The sequence below is a fragment of the Mixophyes fleayi genome, chromosome 5 (assembly GCF_038048845.1).
Source record: "Mixophyes fleayi isolate aMixFle1 chromosome 5, aMixFle1.hap1, whole genome shotgun sequence".
Lineage (NCBI taxonomy): Eukaryota > Metazoa > Chordata > Amphibia > Anura > Limnodynastidae > Mixophyes > Mixophyes fleayi.
In genome coordinates, this window is record NC_134406.1 from 50355870 (window position 1) to 50381928 (window position 26059).

The 26059-nt window shown below is 38.2% G+C and overlaps 1 protein-coding gene across 2 annotated transcripts in view; it reads right to left on the bottom strand.

Annotated features, from left to right (window-relative positions):
• The window catches only part of LOC142158305 (sodium channel protein type 5 subunit alpha-like), a 289400-nt gene that overhangs the window by 50115 nt on the left and 213226 nt on the right, over positions 1-26059 (bottom strand). For both annotated transcript variants that reach the window (XM_075212169.1, XM_075212168.1), the window contains 3 exons: positions 22167-22287; positions 9235-9389; positions 6046-6219 (listed from right to left, as the gene is read on the bottom strand). In XM_075212169.1, the coding sequence (XP_075068270.1) occupies positions 6046-6219; positions 9235-9389; positions 22167-22287 (450 nt within the window). The remainder of the gene's footprint in view (positions 1-6045; positions 6220-9234; positions 9390-22166; positions 22288-26059) is intronic.

The following is a 26059-nucleotide window of genomic DNA, read 5'->3' on the forward strand; positions in this document are numbered from 1 at the left end:
TGGCAAAAAGCATTATTTTTGCATTCAGGTTGAATGTGACTTTTCACTTTTTCCCAGCATGGCTTGTTTTCTTCCCTATGGCTATAAAAGGAACAGTTAAGATTTGAAAAGTATTTTACAATTGGCTCCAATTTTATAGCTGCTGCTATTCACTTCAAACAGTACAGGATCGAAAGCAGTGATTTCATTAAGATACTGAAAATACTTCAAGGATGTTGATGTAGAGAAACTCCACGGAAGACAATGTACACATCCTGTACATAATTAGGAGAAATTCAGAGACAAGAACTCTCTCCATGTAATTGTGGCTTTGTCTTTCTTAGCAAAGACAATAGAGCAGACACATAAAATAGCCCATCTAGCACAGGCAGGAAAAGCTTGTCTTTCTGAAAATTTTGGTATCTGCCGTCAAGATGTGAAGAATCCTTGTTGCGCAGACATTTTAATAAAGCATCACAGCTTTTCCCTATTCATTTTATTTAATGACAGTTTCCAGCTTTAAATTTCTATTTTGTTTTTTTATGCAGAAAGCCTGTGTGTTTGTATAATTATGGTATACCCCAAAGCACAAGATATTTGAAAGAAAAGTTTTTTTGCTTAGACAATCTCTCCTTTTTCAAGCAATACAACTACGGATGTTTGCCTGTTGTATCTTATTCTAAAACTTCAATGTTAAACACCATCCCTTTAAAGAATTATTTAGGTGCAAATGAAAATAAACATCATGGGTGTAAATTCTGTCTCTCTAATCAGGAACACTGGAGCTGGGTTGGAAGAAATGTAGATGGGGACAGTCATGGTCCTGTCTGAACTCCATCAGTTAAAAAACTGTTACATCCTTTTCATTATTACTATGTCTGTGATCCTTGATCTGAGAATGGCCTAATAATCTGCTGATGGTAATTAGTTTTCAGTACCTGAGCCTTGTTACCACAGTTTGTGGCCTATATAAACAGCTTCCTGTAAACAAACTATGACCAGTTCTTTGATATTGTAATGGTCTCAGAAAGTGTTCATGTTGTTCTTATTTAATCCTGTACAATACCATGTACAATAGCCTGCTGTTTTCTCCTGAAGTTGCAGTCATACTGTACAGTAATACAAAGAGTGCTATTCTCTATGTTTCAGGATAGCAAGCTCCTCTTGTGGCTTCAGTAAGACATTCTTCATAACCGGTACTGTATAACTTGATGGAAGACCCGGGTTTGATGTATCTCATGTAACTCTGATTCTTCTATAGTAGACAGACGTGATAGGGACATAACAGGGTGTTGTAGTCCAGTTGAAAGGCTATGTCAGGCAAAGGTATTGGCTAGGTTTGAGATTGGAGGAGAGGATTCAGAAGGGGCAACATAATTTCCCTAAATGCCTTTTAACAGTGACATGTTATAATTAAGTTGATATTTGTCAATGAGCCAAATAAAAGTGAGATCCTTCTGGGTTTCTTATATTCCTTCTGGTTACAAATCTTAGGTATTGGTATTTAGGTGGCATGTATTGCTGGTGTAAAGTTGATGTGTTATGTGATTATGTTTCCTGTGCTGGTGCGGTAAGATGATGAGACTATATGATGGATTTAATGTTATTGTTACCACTTTCTTTAGTATTGGTAATTGAAAAAACTGTGGTAGTGTTCCAAAGTTTCATTGTGTTACAGCTAATGGTTATGTACTTGTCATTTATTTGAACATTTTGAGTTTGAATTCAATTATATATTAAAAAACTACTGTGTTGTGCAGGGTCTTCAGTTTTTATTCGGAAAAGAATAATTGGTAACTATCGTTGGGGCTTTAGAAGAAGAAGTACTAATTGAACCCAGGGAATCAACGTGTGGGGCTTAGACCGGCTTTCAATTGAAAAGAAAAGTCTTTGTAGAATAACACAACAGCAACCACAATGGGATTCTCTCATATCTTGTAAGTACCACCTTCACTATACTTAAAAGGCAATAAGGCAGGAAGGCAATCCTAATAAATACTACTTTATTAATATAGAGTAATAATCCTTCAATCCTAAAAATATCTTATTGGAGGCCATTCCAAGGTATAGGTGACAATACAATGGATAAAGAGAGATGAAAATATATGATTTCCCATTTGAACTACAATGAATCAAGGTAGAATATTTTATTTTATATTTAAGAAATTTATGAATGAGGGTTTGGTGCTCTTTGGGTATCAAAAGACAGGAGTCTGTGGGACCTGTCTCTATTTTACTGTTGCCACTGTAGGGGGCCAATATTATTCATTACCATTCCATGGGCCATAGACATCAATGGAGCTCCCCCCATCAATACAGATTCATTTAATCTTCATCGATGTGTGATTAGAGCAAGGAGTCTCTGAGTTCCCCTCCACTGTCAGCTGATCACATCACAGCCCGAGTAGGAAACTGCTTGTGATTGGTTAAGCGGCTAAAGGGAATGGCAGTGACTGTCATTCTGTGGAAGTGGCCTATGAGGAGCAGTTTGTGTTGTCTGTTATGTTTGTTTTTATATTCTGTGAAATACAAGATTTTTTTTAAGGGATTACCAATTAAATACTACTTTTAATGAAAAGGAAAACATCTGTTTTCCCGTTTGGCTTACAAATTAGGGACATTTTTCATTGGATTTAAGGAGGAAACAATTCCCATTGGATAAGGACGCTGTAATTAAGTGGTCAGCAAGGTTATCCAGAGCATATTATTTATTTATACCTTAGTTTTATAATTTGTATATACTATGTTTTCATATACAATAGGGAGGGGTCTTAGGGATCCTGGTAACATTATACTGTGGCAAAGTTGACACTCCAGGGGTTCCAATTTTTCCCATTACAGTGGTATTCATAGGAGCCAGCTCTGTGGATGCTTGAGTAGCCCAAATATGTGTGCTTCCACAGCCACTAGCCATGTCAGTCATACAGGGGGTGGTATCGTGAGCACCACAAATCATTTTAAAGAGCTGACTCCTATGCTGGAACCCAGTGCACATGAATGCCACTAAGAGTCCCAGCAACTTTCAGCATGGGGCTGGTAGTCTTTGGGAGTGTGGAGGGCGTTCATTTTTCTTTGCAGTCCCCTCCTCATAGGGGATCAAGCTCCATGATGTCCAGGCTGCTGCTGGTTCACACACTATAACAGTGGTACCCCAAGCTGTGAGTTTCCCTTTTACAATATGACTGGGCAAGACTGTCTAGCCTGGTACTGGATTTCCCTTTAGCAGGAGGCCTCATATTAACTGTCCCCTAGTTTAGTGGACCCACCCAGGCTGTATAACACTGGTACCAGTAATGGACTTTAGGTGGGGGCCTGGCTTTTCTTAAAAAAAAAATTTATTTACTTGTAGTGCTTCTCACAATCAATCAAATACCCCATTCATTTCACACTGAAAATGCTGAAATTAGTTTGGTTATTGAACCGATACTGGTCAAAGTGGGAGAAGCAAAGTTGGTATAAATATAACATATTCTATCGATGTTTCAAGTGTATCATTCAGTAGAGTTAAACCCCCATCCTTTATTTTTTGCACATTTTCTAATAGGCTTTAAGACAAAACAATCTTCTGCCATCTCCTTACTTTACCCCAAAGAGAGATTTCCATAATCCTGTCTCTTTATGTTTTTAGCTACATAAAGCTGGTAATTTTCTCTTCATTGATTCTAGTTACAACATTCAGCATATTGTACATGTAAAATGCTTTAGCAAAACAGCTCAATCACTGTGAATAAATAGATATAAATAAATATGCTCTGGGATGCTTGACAAATTTTAGCGTGTCATGAGGATCATATCTTAACAAAGTACATTAGTCAGGACACAGGCTATAAAAGGAAGCTTAGAATGGATTATTTTAACAAACATTTATCACCGCCTGAAGACTAAAGCAATGAAAAACAAATATTCTTTATCACTAAGACTTATAGAGATATACTGCTAATGTTCCATTATTCAGTATGTAAAATTACAGACAACACTACACACTACCTTAAACGCATACCTGTTAACTGTATACAATGTAGGCAGCCATTGTGTGTGCCAAACTGATATTTAGGATATTACCAATCAAATAACTGGCATCCGTTAAAAGTGACATGAATATGGATACAGCCTACAACACGGCATCGTGCTTCAGTGATGCCACTGCTTCCTAGTGTACTGATAGTCTGGATTTTTATGACTATTGGTTCAGTCCTTGAAATAGCTATGTACACTTTGCGAAGACTACAAGTATCCTTTATAACACATACTGCCCACTATACTGTAGCAGAGATGTAAGAGCCATTGTTACACTATGGGGCATATTCAATTGTGGACGGAAAATCTCGCGCTCCATGCACTATTACCATTATTACGGTAATAGTGCGCGTAAAAAAGGTTATTACGGTAGTTTTTTCGTTGGATTTCAGCTCTCAACTCCCTGGGCCACGAGCTGAAATCCAGCTTACTATTACCGTAATAACGGTAATAGTTTTAACGCGGTGGGATATTCAAACAATTGAATATGCCCCTATGATTATGAAGCCATAAATTGTTAACAATCCTTGAACCTGTGCCATATCTCACTAGTACCGCCGCGTTATAGATATTACCGTTATTACCCCTGGCAGCTCAGGGAGCTGCCAGCAAAAAGCCGGCGTTAGAACTACCGTAATAATGGTAATTAAGCGCACTATTACCATAATGACGGTTATAGTTTTAGCGCGGCGCTACTTTGGAGGGAATTTAATTCCCCCTGATGGCTCATGGGTATTGTAATTCATCCACATGTTCATACAATGTATCACAATCCGTCTCCAAGTAGGACCACATGAAGGAACCAGTATATGTTAATTTTAATTTATTTCCATCAGCCTTCATTGCAGATAACAGCTGTTAGGTGCTTCTGTGCGTATTGAGGAAAAACCCCTGACGTCTTTTACAAGAGTTATTACCAATATGTGTAGCAGGAAATTTACAGCCAATGACAGAGAAGGTTACAATTCTGGGCTGCTAAGCCCAGTGCCATGTGGATGTAATATGAAAAGGAACCATACACGGTTTGCAGAAGCAAATATAAAATGTAATCATATAACATTAATTATGATGACTGTACTTCCAAGCAGGCTAGGAAGGATCTGTTATTTCTGGCCTCATTAAACATTTCCGCTTGCTCTAAGAATGCTCCCATCCTCTACCTTGAGATGATTGTGCTGGGAAGAAATACAACGTTTGTTAAAGGTAATATGCCAAATGGAATGGTACCATATTCTGTTGATAGGGAACTAAATCTTTATTTTCCCATCTATATTGCCCTCACAGAAAAATATATTTATAAAAATTGACATATAAAGCCGTAACAATCAAGAGAAAAGAAATTACATTTTCAGAAAAGAGGTCTGGATGAATGAACGCTGTCTGATGAATTTCACCTTTGGGAGTCTTAAGAAAAACATTAACAGAGTAGTTAACAGAAAAACCAAATAAACAATAAAAATTTGGCCCAATATTGTCTGTAACCCAAAGTGGCTTTCATATACAACATTAAATTTCCATTTTCTGCTGATGTAGCTGATGGATATCCGGGGAAATCTCAGTGACTTATTGTTCAGATTATTGTGAATATAAAAGAGCCCTTAAAACCAATCCTAATTCTTTTTTTCTCACCAACTTGAAGCAGTTCCAGAATTACTCAGCTGAAAGTCTGTGGGGTCTATACAGAGGGCTCTCAGAATTGTGTAACGATAAACAGGGCCACCCATCTCTACCTATGTACTTTGGTCAGTCTGTAACACTCAACCAAAATCATTTTTAGAAGCAAATGTTATCTACAAAATGTATCTAGGTAAGATATTTAATTGGTCTCCACAGAACATTTATTTTGATACATTGAAAGATATAGCCATAAAAACATTACATTTTGCTCTATTTTTACTATGATAAAAACATTTTATGACTTTATATTGACGTTCTTACAAAAAGTTACATGTTATTGTAATGATAAAATCATATGTGAGACTCAATTTCATGTGACAATCTTAATCAAACGAATAAACTGGTAATGAAACAAATATACATAATACTTACACCAACTATGAAGAAATCCAGCCAACACCATGCATTAGTGAAGTACTTCTTAAAGCCATACGCCACCCATTTGAGGAGCATCTCTAGCACAAAGATGTAAGTGAACACCTTGTCTGCATATTCCAAGATAATTTTGACAGATTTTTTTTGGTCAATGTAAACATCTTCAAATGCCTGGAAAACAAATTTCTTTAAGACAAGTGTTCAAGACAAAATGTACTGTGCATGAAGTTGATATAAATTATGAACTAAAGGCCTTCGTTTACATCACCACGGCAACGAGGAAGAGTTTTGCTAACTTCACACATAGCGAGTTCGCTTTTCACCTCTCTGGCTAAATTATAGCTGATTGTGATAACTAAAGAAAGAACACTTGCATGGATAACACTGATATTTAATGATGTGCCAACCACACAAATTGTCACATATACGAGATTCCTATTTTAAAAAAATACAAATAATGAAAAGTAGACCCATAGGTAGAATATGTTAGATTTTCTTGTTAGCATTATCCTGTAATCTTAAAAGGCTGCTAAACATGTCATTATGTCATCCCATACCAGGAAAGTAAACAATTATTTGTACATTATGGGATTTATTTGGAGTAGAACACAAATTTGCAGCCCAAACGGAACTTAAGATATGTGCAGTTCAAAATACTATGTAAGAATAGGGCTGTATCAAGATGTGATTTAAGTATCTTAAAACACCAGTTATCATCATCAACTTGTTGATGATGACTGGCATTTAAAGTGTGTTACAAAAATATAATATTATTATTATTTTATGTTTTTTGGGTTTTTTTTTAAAAAAAACAACAAAAACAATGTGCCTTCACCCTAAATTAAAATCAGTACCAGCGCTCTTAGCCTGGGGTAGTTGCCACTAATGTGGTGCACAAATAGCGTTAGTTCCACAGGGAGACCTGCAGCGTAGGGTCCTCCTGTCATGGAGGGAACTAGTCCTGCAGCGGTCAGCACAGGGCTCCAATCCCTTGGGTAATCAGGCATGCAAAAAATATATGGGCTTCTCAAAAGGGCAAACCAGCCCTGAGCTGAATAGCAGTGGGGTTCATCCCAAACCCCCAGGCTGGTGGAGGTTAAGGTAATGTTCTAGAGGTAGAACACTAATAATAACACTCTCTTAATTTCCATCTTTATTTTACATCATCGTATACAATGCAGTTCATTTAAAACTCATGAGGGATCTGTAGGCAAATAGCCAGACAGAGCTCCAGCCAATCAGAGCTGCTGATAAATTGCACTTACACGTCTCCAATCCGCCTCTTCATTAACTCAAAATCCCACCCTGTTTTACTGTGCATGCTCAGATAAACAAAGCAGAAGTTTACACTTTGTTTGGTTGCCTTACTGGATGCAGACATACACAAGTAAACATAGCAATGCCACAGTGGTGCAAACTTTAAATGTGAATAAATGTGCACTGCATAAGTGATGCCCAATATCTTACACGCTGCATAGTAAGTGTACATATAGGGCCTAATTTAGAGCTGGACCTATATATCCGCCCAGGGGATATATAACATTTTTATTGATTTTATTTTACAGTATCCAAAGTACATAGGTAAAAATCCAGATTTATGAGAGGACAGGACCACTGCTTGCTGGGCCGCTTAATATTGCCAGCCGCCCATTGGTAAAATGGTCATTTAGTTGTGTGTTCAAGAAAAACACATTAACACAAATGCAGTATCATCTCTACCCTCCACCCTTTTCAAGTAACATAATACTTCATTTGTTCTATTTTTTAAGCCAAATGACTGCTACCTTTATTTCAGTGCTTAGCAAAATAAAAGAAGAATATGACGTCACATTCTGCAAGTCACTATAATCCCATTATAATCTGTCCCTTTAAATTGAAGATGAGTGCTAGAAATCATACACCATCCTAAAAGTAATTAATGTGACTTCTTACAGTAAACCATGGAAGATAATGACATCATTTTACTCAATGAGATTATGCTTATGCTATGCAGGAAGGATGTCTAATGTGGTCATTTCTGTGTCACCCTAGGGAAGTTTAACAATTATTAATGCAAAACTATTCAATTTCCACATCCAAACAGAGACATAGGAAAACAATGGAGTTCAATATTACTTAGTTTTTACACAGTGTGAACCCTATTGTGCAGATACGCCCATTCCATTTATTGGATGCATTTTTATTAACTTGGGGGAAAGTAAAGGAATGGATTAATAAAAAGCATATTTCAGAAGACAATCCATATGAAAAGGACTGCCAAGAAGTGCAACAAATCTAGCACTGTCCAACATTTAAATTTAATTTCCAGGGACAGTATATCACTTACACATCACAAGTGACGACTCCAGGCAGACACAGGAACATTGTAGCTCTTGATATGACATTGTCATGTTGTAATTTTATTTTATTTCAAAATACGACCCTTCAATTAATATTAACTTATGCAGCATAATGAATAACAAAGAATGAGAATACAAAGATAACTGCGTCCAAGAGAAGAGGTGATGTGCACTTAGCTAGTATGCCAGCTGTCATTATGTACCGCTTTTTCAGATGTTAAACTATTACTATTAAACTACATTTATCTTGCAAGTTGTCTGTCCCATTCCTTTACCAAAAAGTGACATTTTTTTTTTTTTAAAGGAGGAGGGAGCTTCTCTATTTTGCATCTCTATTCTGCACCCTTATAATCTTTATCTAAAGATGGGAGTGTCCAACGGAATGCCTGCAAGCTGGATGTAGCCCATCAAGGTTTTTTGTGGTCCCTACCTTTGCTGATAAACTCTATAGGCTTTGTTGTATGACATATTTTGTTTAAATACTTGGCGAAGTAGTGTATTAGTACTAGAGGTGGGTGTGTAGCTTTTTTTGTCTTGTAATTGATGGGAGAGGATATACTCCGTCACATTGTTGGTTTTACTAAACTGCTATGTAGAGTTCCGGTAAATTGAACAATGTATTTTCCTTTGTGGGAGCTTATGGGTGGGGGTTTTAATGCCCACATGATCTAGAAAATTAATTTCCCATAATTTCTACAATATTGCCCCAGCAAAAAAAACAAACAAGGTATTGTATATGCCTCACTAAGTATAACTGCACAAATGTTCTACCTGCACAGTAGAAGGTAAATAAATCACTATAGTAATAATTTGAATAAACCTCACGCACACTATACATTTCACTTACCAGTGCTCCACTACTGAGAAGAATCATGAAGATGATAAAACTCTCAAACCAGTTGTGTTCAACTATCCTGTAGCACACCTTCCTCAGCTTCCACCACACTTTGCCAATTCCTTTTGTGATGTCTATTTTGCAACATGGGCAGTTGCGCAAACAGCCTAAAAAGTTCAGAGGACAATGAATGTAAAATAAACAAGGGCTGAGGAACATACTACAATATAACATAGTGAGCACAAACACAAAATACAGCTATATTTATTTATTAAATAGGTGAATGTCAATATTGCTTTTGGAATTTAGTATTGTTTCATCTTAGTCAGTCGGTAGCGTTTGTTATTCCTACCTCATACAAATCTATAGTGGATATGATAAAGGCCAGAACAGTGTATATATATATATATATATATATATATATATATATATATATATATATGTGTGTGTGTGTGAAGTGTTGTCTCATCAGGGGCTTGTGGCATGGTCAGAATACAGTATGGATTAAATTCCCCCCTTTACAACGCAGCATTAAACCTATTACCGTTAACATGGTAATTTTAACACTGATTTCTGCTTGCGGCTCCCTGGGTTGAAAATACCGTATTAACGATAACAATGCGCACTATTACTGTAATATCAGTAAAAGTGTGCAGGCCGTGTTACTTTTGACAGTAACGCAGCCAACTGAATATGTCCCTAAGAGGGGTATTCAATTGTGCGCACATTTACGGATACTACGGTACAACGTAGATTTTCCTGCACACCTCTATGGGGTACGAGGAGAAATCTGTGATGTTACATGGTTGCAGGGTGCCCCCGTGACCATTCCAGAGGCACATAACGGACAACTGAATTTCCCCAAAGAGCTAAAAGTAAATACCTGTCTCATAAGAGACTTTTATGGCAGATTTAAACTCTTAAAGCAGTGATGGCTAACCTGTGACACTCCAGGTGTTGTGAAACTACAAGCCCCAGCAAGCTTTGCCAGTAGATAACTAGCTGATAGCTGGCAAAGCATGCTGGGGCTTGTAGTTTCACAACACCTGGGGGTAAATGTATCAAGCTGAGAGTTTTCCGGCGGGTTTGAAAAGTGGAGATGTTGCCTATAGCAACCAATCAGATTCTATCTGTCATTTTGTAGAATGTACTAAATAAATGATAGCTACAATCTGATTGGTTTTTGAAACCCGCCGGAAAACTCTCAGCTTGATACATTTACCCCCTGGAGTGTCACAGGTTAGCCATCACTGTCTTAATACTTTAAATGTGTGAAAAATAAATTTTTCAGAAATCATGATTCTTTATTCCTGTCTCCTTTCCAAAAACGACAAATATTTATATTTATTTCTTTTAGAAATTAATGCATTACCGAACCAATACAGTGAGAGGCTCCTCTGTTCCCATCTCCATAGAGGTAATATAATCATATAATTTCAGGGGGGAAACGACAAATAAATAAGTAGTTTATGAATGTATTGTAGTAGTCTGCAAAATAATTGGCTGTATGTTGTTTTTCTGTACTCTGCAGCTTGGTGAGAGAAAGGACTTCATCCTATCAATAAAGTTCTACAAAACTGTTAGCGGTTTCAACAATTTAAATGATACACCCCTTACCAAAGGAATTCTCTTATTTCAATTACAGATATTCAATACTTTGTTCTGGGTTTGTTTTTTTTTTAAAGGTAAATCAAATATATTGCTTAAAATAAACTTAGGGTCAACGTAATAAATATATATATAATTTATCTTCTTGCCATAGTTTAACAGAACCGTTTGGAAATGTTTACTTTTTTTAGTGACAACAAATAAAAACACAATGGTTGCATGAAAATAATTTAATACTAAAGCAACAATCCCATGAAAAGATCAAGGTGTGCATTTTTAGCATAAATGGGGCAGGCTTCAAGAAAATGCTTTGTAATGACCATTTTTGTTTCTTCAGGCTGCTGTGAATGATTTAGAATTCTGATGAGTTTCCACAGTGACATGTCACTACCAAAGCAACCACAGTCACATGACACATGATGTAGTGAGCAGAGGGGCGTTAGAACAGCCCTCTGAGCTCTGTCTGCACTGTGCACTATAGAATCTACCCTCCTTCTCTGCCTTCACGTGACATATGAGAGCTCTGAGTGTGTGTGTGTATGTGACTGCCAGCCATATTGGTCTCCCCTTCTGAGAGCTTTTAAAAAAAGGAGGCAATGATTTGTAGGAGGACAGCTAACAAAAATTACTCTCAGATGCATGCTTAAAAGGTACTTAACATGCTATTTAAAGAAAAAAAAACTATGTGGAATTGCTGCTTTAATATAAAAATATTATTAACTTGCCATAGTACCTGCTCGTATTCTGTACACATAAGCAGATTTTAAATAGCAGAGAAACCTAATCACACAAGGCAGCAGCATACAGAATTAAGTGGTGGCTTTCAGAAGGCTCTGCAACTATCAATGAGAAGAACTGAAGTTTGAGTAGTAAGTTAAGAATTGACTCTCAGTGCTGGTTATCAGTCATTAACCAGCAGTTAGGTTCAAACCTGTTGTCGGACCATATTTAGGCAGTACATTTAAAGTAAATTGTAAAATGTGTTCCCTTAACCTACATTAAATATCCTGATATTAGATTCATTTTATTAAGAAAAAACTTAATCCCATGGCCATACCATACAGCAGGCATGTCAAACTCAAAACCCCAGCTGGGCCAAATAATAAAAGTCTAAGACTGTGTGGGCCGCAAAACAATTAATAAGAAATAAATAAACATTGTCAACACAAGCAGATAATACATTTGATAAACAATCGACAAACTGTCATATAAATGTACTTGGACACGAACTTAGCAAACAAATAATAATATTTTGAGCACAAACAGATTTCCAAGTACCAAGCAGTTTGCTTGAACTATGAAAGCCTACTGTCCTGACTTCATGCAACATCATATAGCGTGGGTGTATGGAACCCAGCGGAATCGGTGCAGGCACGTGTCACTGATGGGGAAGGCTGACTGAACTCAGGCGCAAACTGTTCTGTCATATTCAGTGAACTTTTAAGTCATTTAACTGAGTAAAATAAAACACGGGCTGCATTCTGCTTGTTTTCTCATAGTAATCTGGGGCCGTGAAAAATATGCATTTGGGCTGAATAAGGCCCGCCATAGAGAGATACAATTTCTTTAGGTCAAGTGATTCTTCTACTGCGTCATAAAGATTTTCAAAACACGTCATAGTAGAGTCAAATATGATAGCAATGGTCTATGATTCCGCATTAGCATTACTCTGACATTTTGCTTTTAAGTGGCAAACAAGTAGACATAACAACTTTAAGGTAGCAATCCAGATTTTATCCCATTCCAATATTCATTCATTTGCATTTGTAATGCAAATTGATTTATTCTGATGTCACAGCAGAATAAAGTGAACACATATTCCGCCTTCAATTTTGTCAATTTTGCCATTAAAAAAGAGAAAAAGTGCCCAGACACACCACAATAGTTCCCGATACCACAGCGCGTTTCGCCTAAAAAATGACCATGATCCCCAATAATGATACTCTTGAACATTCGATCAGAAGATGACCCTGTTAGTAAGAGTTTGTGTTCATCTTCAGTCCACACTGCAGTCTTTAGTGAAGCTAAAGCTGATCCAGAATATCGGATGTAGCCATTTATGTATGTGGCCAAACTGAATTATAGTCCAATCTCAGCAGGATTGGCCTGTTGGTCTTAAGGAGACTGCTAATAACATAAGGAGCAGTTAAACATGATTTATTTGTGAAATACACAAAATCGATTTATTTAAGTTACAAAATACAAATAGGTATTTGTTTAACTACACGAAAAATCAATTAAATCCAGCAGGAGGTGTCATGAATTGGATGATAAATGACACATTCATTGTCTGAGTGATGTTGTCAGGACATGTCAGAAAAATTATGGTGACTGATATTTTCTCTGTACAAATAACATTTGCTATTTGGTATACACATAATAATGTGTTACATTTTTGATAGTTTGTTATGTATTTTTAGGGGTAGCAATTATTATGATTGTCATTGAATTGTAAGGCACCACAGTGCTCTGCATAGCCAGATAAAGGGGATAACATAGCACACATAAAACATGGACATCCAAAATAGACAAAATAAATTCAGCTGTGGAAACAAAGGGCAGGGAGGACCCAGCCTGTGGCAGAGCTTACAATCTAGTGGAATAGCAGACATGAGACAGAAGGAGCTAAGGTGACTCAGATTGGAGACTGTGACAACGACCAGGGTGTACCAATATGACCAGTATAGGTGGGAGTAGGGTAGGCTCTAGTAAAGAGGTGGGTTTTCAGAGAGTGTTTAAAGATTTGAAAGATTTGGGGGAGATTCGGGAATGGTTGGGAATTCCACAGGCGGGTCAGAGGCAGATCTAAGAGGGCATGAGGGAGACTATTTTGAGATGAGGATAGAGATGTATGAATGGTGGGTTACTGTTGAGGCTTTGTTGGTGAAGGTCAGTCATTTGAATTGGATTGTGGAGGATACGGCAAACCAATATAGGGAGCTGCAGAGCAGCGTGATGGAGAGGAGCAGGAGATGAAGATCAGCATTGCAGCAGCATTTTAGGATGGATTGAAGCAACAATGGATAGTTGAGGGAAATGCCATATAGAAGGAGGTTGCAGTAGTCAAGGAGGGAGATCATGAGAGAATGAATAAGGGTTTGGGCTGCATTTTGGGTAAGAAATGGTTATATTCTAGTAATATTTCAATGGTGGAAACAATAGGACTGCAAGAGAGGCTGGATATAAGGAGTAAAGTAGATAGTGACGCCACAGCAAGGGACTTGGGTGACTGACGAAATTGTGATGTTGTTTGGTGTGAGGGAGATTTGACGGGTGGTGGTGATTCTGGAACGAAGGAAGATGAGACAATCTGTTTTGGACATGTTTAGCTTTATGTAGCATTAGAACATACATGTGGAAATAGCTTATAGACAGTAGAGAAAGCAAAAGTTCAGGGAAGGAGAAATTTGAGTGTCAATAGCATAGAGAAGCTACTGGAGGTAGAATAAGCAAATTAGATCACCAAGAGAAGAGGTATACATTAAGAAAATCAGAGGGCCAAGAACAGAGCCTTTGTGACCCCAATAGATAATATAAGTGGAGGGGATGATGTGTCAGAAACACTGAAGGAATAGTTGGATAGGTAGGAAGTGAACCAGGAAAGATCAAGAAAAAAAAATAGCCTGAGTCACGCACCAAATGCCTAATGGCCAAAATAGTGACTCAAAATTCTGCCAAGTATTCTATGTTCTCCATAAATTATACAATATATTTTAATATTTGTCTGTATGGAGTTGTTTTAAATTATCATATACTGAAGAGCTTAAAGGGCAAAAGAGTGTCAATAGGTCAGATCTTGTTTCAGCCATATGTCAGGCTCTTAATGTCCAGTGGTCAAAACGTTGACTGTAAAGTCTTCAAAATGTGAAACTGAGAAATGTGCTCTCCAGACATTGTACACATTACAGAAGTGGCACAACATATCCTTTATAGATATTACTTTGTAAAAAGGAGTCATGGCTCTGGGGACTGGGCAGGAACGGGACCCTTTTATTTTTTGGAAGGGCCCAAAGTACCTACCCCCATGCACTGTGAGGACGCATATGCACTCTGTGATCAGAGTCACGGAGCTCAAGCTTCAATAAGCGTCTTATTTTGTAATATAATCTTTGTTTTAATGTATTTCTAACTGTAATAAACCACCACTCTTTTTTTTACTAGAAGGCCTCTTTAAGGGGCAAACTGTCCTCTTGACAGTGATTAAAGGTACCTGGCTGAAACTCAGTACAAAGCATATAAATAGACAACAGTATGGACTGCTTGTTACATTAAAGGTCATTCTGCTAAGTATAAGCCTATTACAGACAGCACATGCATATAGTTCAGTGCTTTTTCTAGGGTGAAGAAAAATTATAATTTCAGTGCTAAATGCTTCATTGTGAATGTAACACATGATATTTTTGCACAATGCTTTTGCAGGAATAATCATTTCTCATATTGATTTTTTTTAATTAATTCATTAGGTGATGAGTGTCTTATTCTAACAACTTTATATTACTTTGAAGGCACCAGTGTACTATTGGTCAAAGTTTTATATCACTATTCCTGGTGACTTGTATAGACTACAGAGTCAACAGCATTACAAGATTTCACCTTTCTGCCTCTCCTTAATAAATTAAATAGGTTTGACATTTTCTTTTGAAAATAAGCATTTGAGTCATTCAAAATAAACTGAAACGATGAGAGCAATGTGCAAAAATACCAGCTTTTGTGCATTAGCTTTAATGCCACTATTAAATAGGCTTATGCACAGAGTTAATGTCAAAAAAGTAGAATTAGGATAGTGTAGCTGTTTGGTTACTTTTGGAAAAGTTAAGCTCCAAAGAGTTATTTTATTTCAAACCACTTAAAAAAATATATATATTACCTGAGTGGTCCCGGAAGTTTGCATCTACAAAAGCAACGATTAAATGTACCAATTAACATCTACCAATCGTTTGGATTTTATTATAGCTATAAATGCAAAAAAATCTCATAGCCATATAGCAAGTGATTTATTTTTTTAGAATATTAAGAGAAAAGTTATTGTTGTGGTTTAAACTGGGAACTAGAGGAGTGGAACATGTATAGTCACTGCTGATGATATGAGGATCTACCCAGGGCCCGTGAAACACGGTAAGCCCAGTAGACACGGCAGGCCATCAGCACCGAAAAAATCTACTTTTCGGCACGGACAGCATGCCCCCATTTTTTGAATCCCTCTTTAGAGCAGGGATCAGAATACACACAGTTGTTAGAGGGAGTGGTGCATTTGCAGTGAAGCCCCAAAGTGGTTTAACTGTGCATGTGTAAACTCAGACTAGGGGCGCGGGGGATTCCAGTGCCGGCTCTGGATCCACCACATTTCATTACATATTTAGCAGGGGTTTTGCTAGGGAAAAGCTGCAGAAGGGCAGATATTGAGTCTACACCTCAATAGATGTTTTTTTATTATTATTATTTTTTATTTATATATGGGATAATGCACACCTACTATAAATCATAAAGATATTATAATTCATTGTGGTGTTGCTTAAACATATAAAGGCATACAGCTGCATGCTTTTATACTGGAGAGGGAAATTCAAATTGACTTCTAATATACATAATTATTTATAGTATGGATGGCATTATTACTTATAATACATCATCAATTTTATTTTCACTTTATTTAGTTGCATACTTGCACCTAATGTAATATATAAGCCATGGATTCCAATGGAAGAGCACCCTCTAGTGGTCAAATTATCATAAAATTTGTTAGAGATACTGTATATATCAAGATATATAGTGCCTGATTCATTAAGGAAAGTAAGACAAAAAAAAAGGAATAAGTTTTCTCCTGAACAAACCATATTACAATGCAAGGGTGCAAATTAGTTTATTATTTTGCACATAAGGAAAATACTGGCTGCTTTTTCATGTAGCACACAAATACTGTTTACACTGAAATTTAAAGTTGATCTAGGACATTGCCTACCCCAACTATTAATCTGCCATCTCATTTTAAATTTACCTCCCCCTCCAATGCAACATGGTTTTGCCAAAGAGCAAAGTTACTTATTTTTTTTGCTTTACTTTCCTTAATAAATCAGGCCCATATTGCTGCATTTCAGTTGCTATACATAACAAGACACCTAAAAGGGCATCGTTACACACACCATTATATAATTTTAAGGGGGGTATTCAATTGTCAGCGTTAACGCTGAAAAACGAGCGCTCAAAAAATATTACCGTTTATACGATAATATTGTGCGCTAAAACCGTTAATACGGTAGTTTACTCACGGAATTTCAGCTCGCCGCTCGGGGAGCGGCGAGCTGAAATTCTGCGAGTAATTACCGTATTAACGGTAAGATTTTTCGAGCGTTAACGCTAACAATTGAATATGCCCCTAAGGATTGCACAGTTGCATGCTCATAAAGAAAAGAAAGTAACCAATAAGATATTCTATTACATAATGGGGGTATTCAATTGTTAGCAAGGTTTTTTTTTTGACTGTGTTAAGTCATTTTAACACTGTTTTTTTCATTTTCGAGCGGGTTAACTTTACTCGCAATTTAATTCCATTTTTAACACTATGTTTTTTTTCATGAAACGGTCCTCTCACGCTCCAGTAGAAGGTCTATTAAAGTATAGGGTGTGTGAGAGGCACCCGCGTTAAAAGCTATTCAATTGTTTTTTAACGTGGCGGGTTAAACAGGAAAATATGCTGTTTTATCTCGCACCTCTTTGGGGTGTGTTGAAAATAAAAAACCTCTGAAAAACTATTTGAAATCATGTAATAATGTGGAAAAAAAAGTTAAACTTATGTTTATCACTAATGCCTAACTTGTGTAAGTTGATTTTCTTGGGAAAAATTAATGAAATAAAATAAACATAAAAAATAAAAAATAAAATCACTAATGAATTATATTTATGTATGTTTTTGGTACAAATATGAATGCAGTAATGTGTTTTGACATGGTATAGATGATTGTATGGTAAAAAATAGTTTAATTAAAAAATATGCTAAAGAAAGTACTGTACTGTAGACATTATTAATGTGTAATCCAATCTAATATATGGAAATGTATGCAAAACCTTTTTTTCATGTTATACATGACCGCGTTAAAACTCCCCTAAAGTCTCGCAAACACAATTTTTAATTATTTTTCAATTGAATTGTACGAGTTTTCCCGCTGCGCTAACTCAAAACGGTTGCTATTGCCGTCAAAAACCCGCGCAAGTTTTTGTTTTTTTACGCGGCGGGAAAAAAAAAAATCGCTAGCAATTGAATACCCCCCTAAATGATACCTTTCACCTATACTTGGTGGGCCCAGCTATTTTGTGGGCTGAGCCAGCTGTCATGGTAATGCAGCCTATCAAGGTAGAGTAGTGGAAGCTATAACATTTTAATTTTGTTTGGTTCAGTGGGATTAATACCTCAACTTGCCTTTTATCCAAAAATCTGCTGCACAGCTGTTCATTTAATATTCTTGAGAGAATAACATTAAGAATGTTTGCGACAGGTAAAACGACTAAGTAAATGTTACTTCAGAAGCAGCCAAGGCAGGAGATGGCCTATGTCTGGCCCTGCTGTAACACTGAACTGAAGTGTTTTCTCCCTTAAGAGCTTTTCAAGTCATGCATCAAATATCATTGAGCAAGTCAAAGAAAATTGCATTAGTCTATGAGGCATGTATTTCCATTACTGGCATTTAAACTGCAGCAAATTATCTTATTACTGCACAACCTAAAATGGAAGTGTGGCGCCAAACCACTATCAACCTAATTTATAATGAACCTGATGCTTTTTGTGTTAAAAGAAGGAGGGGAACTAGTTAAGTAATGGGGAAATGTCACCACAAGGTCAACATACTGTAGTTACTGTAAACACCTAAATAACTGAGACTGTTAGGTGTGTTGCAATTACACTCCTATTATATCCATATACAACTGCCTTAGGATGTCTGTGTGACAGGACATGAACTGTGGGGAACATTTGTGAAAAGCACTGCAGAGCTAAAAGGTCTCCCAGAATGTCCGGGAGACTCCTGAATATATGGGAGAGCGGGGCAACCTCCCGGATACTTGCCAGTTCGGTAAAATAAATTGAAGGGACGCGGCTTAGTGACGCAATTAACTAGTCATTGTGGTCCCGCCCTCTGCTGTTATTGGTCAAAAAATGGCTATGACAGTTTAGGGGACGGGGACAATGACATGATTCTTTGAACCCCGCTCCCTGGACCTCCCAGAAAACAAATTGCAAGAGTTGGCATGTTTGGGTAAAAGGTAGTATCCATAGTTGTTATCAACCAATCATAACCACATGGCTCATATCTACCAATCAGATCTCATCTTTCTAGAGCAGTTTAGAAAAAAAAACTGCTGCATAGCTGCTACGGGCAACACAACCTTTTTCCTTTGCACCACTTTTCATAAACGTCCCCTCTTGCTTTGTGTATTTTTGTCCAATTCTAATCAGTAGCAGTAACAACGAAATCAACTGCAAGGCCTATTATTTGTTAAGAACTCATGTTCAGATCATACTTGCCAACACTTGATATTTTTATTCCGGGAGCTGCCAGGGGTAGGTGGGCGTGTAGGTGGCCCTCGAAAAACCGCGTCATTTAGTCCCGCCCCCATGACGTAATGATGCAAATTGCGTCATTTTACAGCGGGGGCGGGGCCAAACGCCACGATTCCCGGTGAATCGCGGCATTTGAACCGAACTCTGCCCACTTCACTAGGAAGTGAGCAGATCAGGGAGATTGCCACACTCTCCCGGGAGACTCACGCGAAATGCGGCAGTCTACCGGACATTCCGGGAGAGTTGGCAAGTATGGTTCAGATATGTACTAATATATGAAAAGCTTTTTGAAAGCTTGCACTTGTCATCACCCAGGATCATTACAGTGATAACACCAGTATAGTGGTGATACAGGACGCTGCTAAACCTATGGAAATGTTATTCTTGGTGTCACTAGAATAGTTTACAATACATGTACTATTGTTTTGTGTCCTTACAAAGAACTAAACAGGACTTATGATAGGTACACATCTTATGTTTTTTTCTGTGCGCTGACATTTAGTTGCATTCACCACATGGTGAAAGAAGTGTGAGCGAATACAATGAAAGCAAGCACACTGTCAGTGCACATTTACATTCGTTTCATGTGCTATTCGTACCAAAAAAGACTACAAGCTAGCTCCAGGTCCAGTGTACGCCTGACACGTGTACCAGTGTGCACTGACCATGCGATTTCCATACAGGTCAGTGATCTCTGCATCATCTGAACATCACTGCATAACACTGCACAGTACATGTCAAGTGTCATTGTACTTTACGTAAGATAGGCATGTTGTGCTGTAATGTACCACTTTGTTGTATACATGCTGTGGGCTGTACAGGTCTAGAGCAGAATATAGTACATCAATTAGCCACACTAATTTCAGACAGGTGCGTGGCATTTGTCCGCCTGTACAGTAGCAAAAAATACAAGTTAAGGGCAGCACGGTGGCTAAGTGGTTAGCACTTCTGCCTCACAGGGCTGGGGTCATGAGTTCAATTCGCGACCATGGCCTTATCTGTGTGGAGTTTGCATGTTCTCCCCGTGTTTGCGTGGGTTTCCTCCGGGTGCTCCGGTTTCCTCCCACACTCCAAAAACATACTGGTAGGTTAATTGGCTGCTATCTAAATTGACACTAGTCTGTGTGTGTGTATGTTAGGGAATTTAGACTGTAAGCTCCAGTGGAGCAGGGACTGATGTGAATGAGTTCTCTGTACAGCGCTGCGGAAACAGTGGCGCTATATAAATAAATGGTGATGATGATGATGATCATCTGCTCTCATTAATGTGATCCTTGGTTCCCACTTAGACTAGCACCAAAGTACATCACTTTTTGTACATTTAGATTTTGTTAGGACCATTCTGTTTTTCCTACTTTAACCTAAAATAAACGCAGCATTTGGATTTTAGGGTGGCAACGGGATATTTATAACCACTGAGCGAATTTAGGGTGCCCCAATTGTCAAGCTGGAGTACAGCCGTGACATAAATAGTGGAACATGACTGTGAAAATTAAGGTTCTAGTGCAGGGGTAGGGAACCTGTGGCTCTCCAGGTGTTGTGAAACTACAAATCCCAGCATGCCTTGCCACCTATCTGCTGGTTATCTACTGGCAAAGCATGCTGGGACTTGTAGTTTCACAACACCTGGAGAGCCGCAGGTTCCCTACCCCTGTTCTAGTGCATCAAGATTTGGAAATGGTTCACAAAGCCGTGCTGTAGGGTTTTAGACACACAACAATTAGTCAATATATACAATTAAAATAAACTAACATGTGCCGCGCACAACCTTTTGGACTTATTTTATACAGTGTATATGGTACTATTGTCCTTCTTTTGTTCTTCTAACAAACAGCAGGTGGCACTGCAGACAACACTATACAATTCTATAGCTTTTGAATTGTTTCACATTTTAAAAATATAATTTCTGTGCTTTTGATTATAGCTTCAATGAATAATATGCTGTCTTATCCCTTAATGATTCCCAATAAATTTGAGATTTAACTGAGTATTTTTATACAAACATATTAAACAGAATAATCAAAATAGCAACTCAATTCATCTAAACATTCTCATTAGAAATAATCTGATAGATAAGGACATATTTTGCAAACTGACAATAAATTCCAGTGAAATTATAAGGCGTAACAATGTCTTTCTGCAAATATTTGTGTTTGACAATGGCCCTGTTTTTTTTTTGTTTTTTTTTTTTTAAGACTGACTATTTGCAGTGACCACTCATCTTTTATCCTGGATTCAATTATCATGCTCTCTTATTCTGCATGGTGTGCAAGCTACCATTTATTGACAATATTAACAAATCATAAAACAGCATTAAGTCCTATTAAGTGCCAGCATTTCCAGAATGAAACATTTGATATACAACACTGCCCAGCAATAACATGAGTCAGGACACTACTCATTGGTAACTATGTAAGGCCATGGTCACATCTTTCCTTAATAGCATCAATAAACAATGGGCATTTTTTTGCAGGCAACTATTTTCAAAACAAAATTCCCTGCATTCATCTGCCAGCCAATACAATATATAATATAATAATACAATATAATAATAATATTATTAAGGGAAAAAAACTCACAGGTGCAGCATGCTGTGTTCCCAAAATTAGAATGAATTGAGCCCCCCATGATGTTCCACCGTGCATTTTGTCATGATAAACAAGTGCATTTTATTTTTTATGCAGATTTCGTGCGCTTAAAATAAGTAAAAAACTGCATCTGCGTGTGTACAAACCCTGGTTAAAGACAGGTACTATCTATGGAGGATCAGGTCTTTGTACTGTACCTTCTGTAAAGCATTCCTCAGGCTCCAAAAACTCTTCATTAGAGTCTGGTTGCTGCTCGATAAGTTCCCCAGACTTTCTCAGGTCTACCGTGCTGCACTCAGAAATGCTGTCATCCGGTTTCTGCAGCAAATGATCAAGATGTTACTTAACAATGGATCATCAAAGTGCAAATAACTTTCTAACAATAAAGTTGACACTTGCTCAATATTGTGTAAGGGTAAAATACACTCCTAAACATTTGCTAAATGGAAATCAGCTTATAACAAACAGTTCACAAGTGAGTTACATTAACAGCAGCATAAGATTATAAAATCAGCATAAGACTTCTGTTTATATAACTCTGGATAGGACTTTGCATGGGATATTCTTAAATCCCTTTCGGCAATAGGAAGTAACTCATCAAATCAAATTTCACAATGAGATGAGTTACCTAAGAAATAACGCTCATTTTGAGTAAATTAAGGCTAAGTACCTGTTAATGGATCAACCAATCACTGCATATTATTAAAGTTAAGTATATTATTACTAAAAGTAAATTTCTAGACCCAGTTCACTGAAGCTTTTTCTCTGATTAAAGATCATCAGTCAAAATGATTATTTTAACTGAAAGATGCCGTCTTCACGGCTCCTGTGGTACAAGAGACGCTCACTGTCACAAATGATCTTGATGTTCTCTATACTCCAAGCTATTATTTTGAATTTGATCAGAAATCAGTCAGGGTCAACTGACGATGGTTGGGTGAGTGGCCCATAGCCAGCCAATCAGTTTCAAATGACTGAGGGGCGGTCAGATTCAAAACTCATCAGGTTGCTAGGTCTGTGTAACAGGCTGAGTGCTGGCAGCAGGAGTGTGCTTATATCAGAAGACAAGGGGGCCAAGCATGGAACTCACATGGTTGTACTAGTTATTGGGAGAAGAATTTCAAATCAATTTTAACTGTAAATTTCATTTAATTTGAATTAGGATTTGAATTAGTGATAGATATATTAAAATATATAAAGTATTTGAGGGTGAGGCATGGTAGCTGTGCGCTGCCTTTACAAGATTAGAGAAACCGACAAGACAATGCAGTCCAAATATTTACATAAAAGTTTTGCATATATGTTACAACTATCTGCTTGTAGGCTGAATAATATAGAACAAAATAATTCATACTTTATAGTCTTTGACAGTGAAAGGAGTCACAGAAAAGCCGTGGAGGGCCACATCCAGTCAACATTATGCCAGTTGGTAGAGGCACTGTTAGGAGAGGGTAGCGGATCATGGTAAGAGTGCCTGGTGCTCCCACCACAGGCTCCATCCATAAGTCAACATCTGAGCTAGATTATATGCAGGGGAAAGTGACTGCACAGTGTACTATGGTCCAGCAGTAACACATAACCTCTAGGCTGTGTGCACAGCAGCAGTTTTTTTCCCAAAGACTATTGCCAAGGCTGGGCTAGAGGGGAAAATGAGCCACATCTGGGCTGGAGATTCCTCTCGGTGGCCCAGTCAATTGGACAGCCCTGTGCAGTAACCTAAAACTATTTTGTTTCACCTCCTAGTGTGTAGTAGCTTCTTATTATAAGGCTTCTCCTAAAAGTGCAGGTGCTCTAAAATTTCGGTCTCTGCACAACATGCTAAAGTTTGAAATTATCTAACAATTTACAGGTACATTTTATATCTCCTACATTCTTGATTTGAAAATCAGGACATATTAGTCCATGTCCCTAAACTGTAAACTGTCCAGACTCATGAACTACCTGAATACTTCCAGTCTTGCCCCCACATTACTAGGCCAGGCCCAGCTATTTCCGCTGGATATAGGATTTCAAATACATCAAGGCAGCGATAGGTGATTTTCTATCGCCTGACAAACAGCAATAGAAAATCAGCCTTATTGCTGCAGTTTGTTAAATAGACCCAGTTATTCTCCTCTTAAGGTCTATCGATGTAAATAAGTACAGAAACATTCTATTGTCATAGAATGAAGCTGATGTTCTCCTGTTTCTGCACGCCCCTATTTATTTGTATACTGCACTTTACTTAAGGGAGGTAGAGGAAGTGGGGATTACATTGTTATTACTGTGTCACTTAAAATTAGAAAAGGAATGTTCCATCTCTGTCAAGGTTCATTTCAAAGGAGGGTTGTAGTTGCATAGTCTGAATGCATGCCTGTGTTTCTGTCTGTCATTTGAATTCACCAGGGGCTACTTAACTTACTCTTTCGTGATTTTTATTTTATTTTTTTTAAAAATGATATTTCTTCTGGGTGAAAAGCAAATACTGCATAGAATATTAAGGAGCAAAATGCTATGTGTTTCCAGGTGTCAATTAACAAATTATGTATTAATTTCCCCCTTAATATGAAATAAAGACATGGCTGACACCAACGGAAAAAAGTGTTACATTTACAATTCTAAAATGGTGACATAAATTTGGGACAAGAAGTTATTGGATTTAAGGACACATTCAACCAAACCATTGTATGTTCTGAAATGTTCCTTGACACCCATAGAAGGGATGAAGATATTGGGGCTCACGGTAGGTGGGAGAGACAGTAGGGGGGAGAGACGGTAAGGGGAGGGATGGTAAGGGTTGGGATGGTAAGGGGAGGGACAATAAGGGGAGGGCTGGTAAGGGGAGGGATGGTAAGGGGAGGGATGGTAAGGGGAGAGACGGTAAGGGGAGAGACGGTAAGGGGAGAGATGGTAAGGGCAGGGATGGTAAGGGGAGGGATGGTAAGGGGAGGGATGGTAACGGGAGGGATGGTAAGGGGAGAGATGGTAAGGGGAGAGACGGTAAGGGGAGAGACGGTAAGGGGAGGGATGGTACGGGGAGGGATGGTAAGGGGAGGGATGGTAAGGGGAAGGATGGTAAGGGCAGAGATGGTAAGGGAAGAGACGGTAAGGGGAGGGATGATAAGGGGAGGGATGGTAAGGGGAGGGATGGTAAGGGGAAGGATGGTAAGGGCAGGGATGGTAAGGGGAGAGACAGTAAGGGGAGGGATGATAAGGGGAGGGATGGTAAGGGGAGGAATGGTAAAGGCAGGGATGGTAAAAGAAGGGATGGTAAGGGGAGAGATGGTAAGGGGAGAGATGGTAAGGGCAGAGATGGTAAGAGAAGAGATGGCAAGGGGAGGGAAGGGCAGGGCAAGTGCAGTGCAGTAATGTCATGTTCACATAATTGCGAATCAGTTCGATGTGAATGCAGATGCAGATATGCCTCTCAGGAGGTATATATCTGAAGCCAATTGACCTACAAGAATGTCATGTGCGGGAGAGAGCAGCCCCCAGACGGTCACCGCTGACCCGTGAATAATACTGCTGGTTGTAAAAACACTGTGCATCCAGTGTCTAAACATAATAAAAGTTTTCAGCTGGAGAGATACAATCTACAAAGGAATATGCCAAAATCAGCAGAGAGAGACCTCTCTCAGAGGTGGCCGTCCAGACTACAAGGTATTGAAACACTGATTGTAGTGTAATGGAACTTTTGAGATTTATATTTTAGACTACTCTGGGACTAAGGAGTTCCTAATAAGCCCAGTGAAAGCATTGGAAGACACTATGTTTCATATATTATTATTATTATATTATTATCAATATTTATTTATAGGGCGCCACTAGGTATCCGTAGCGCCGTACAGGGACAGACAAAAACACGGTACAGGGTGAGACATCACGGAACAGTTAACAAAAAGCACAGTAACTCGGAAGCTCAAAGTACAGCTAGATGAAAGGTAAGAGACCCAAGGGGTAGAAGAGCCTCACGGAAGAGACAAGGAGCTGGAGAGCAGAGTTAAGGTGGTGGAGAACAGGAGGAGAGGAGGCCCTGCTTGAAGGAGCGTACAATCTAAGGGGAGGGTAGGACGGACAGAGACGCAAGGGTAGGAGGAGGAAAGGGGGAGAG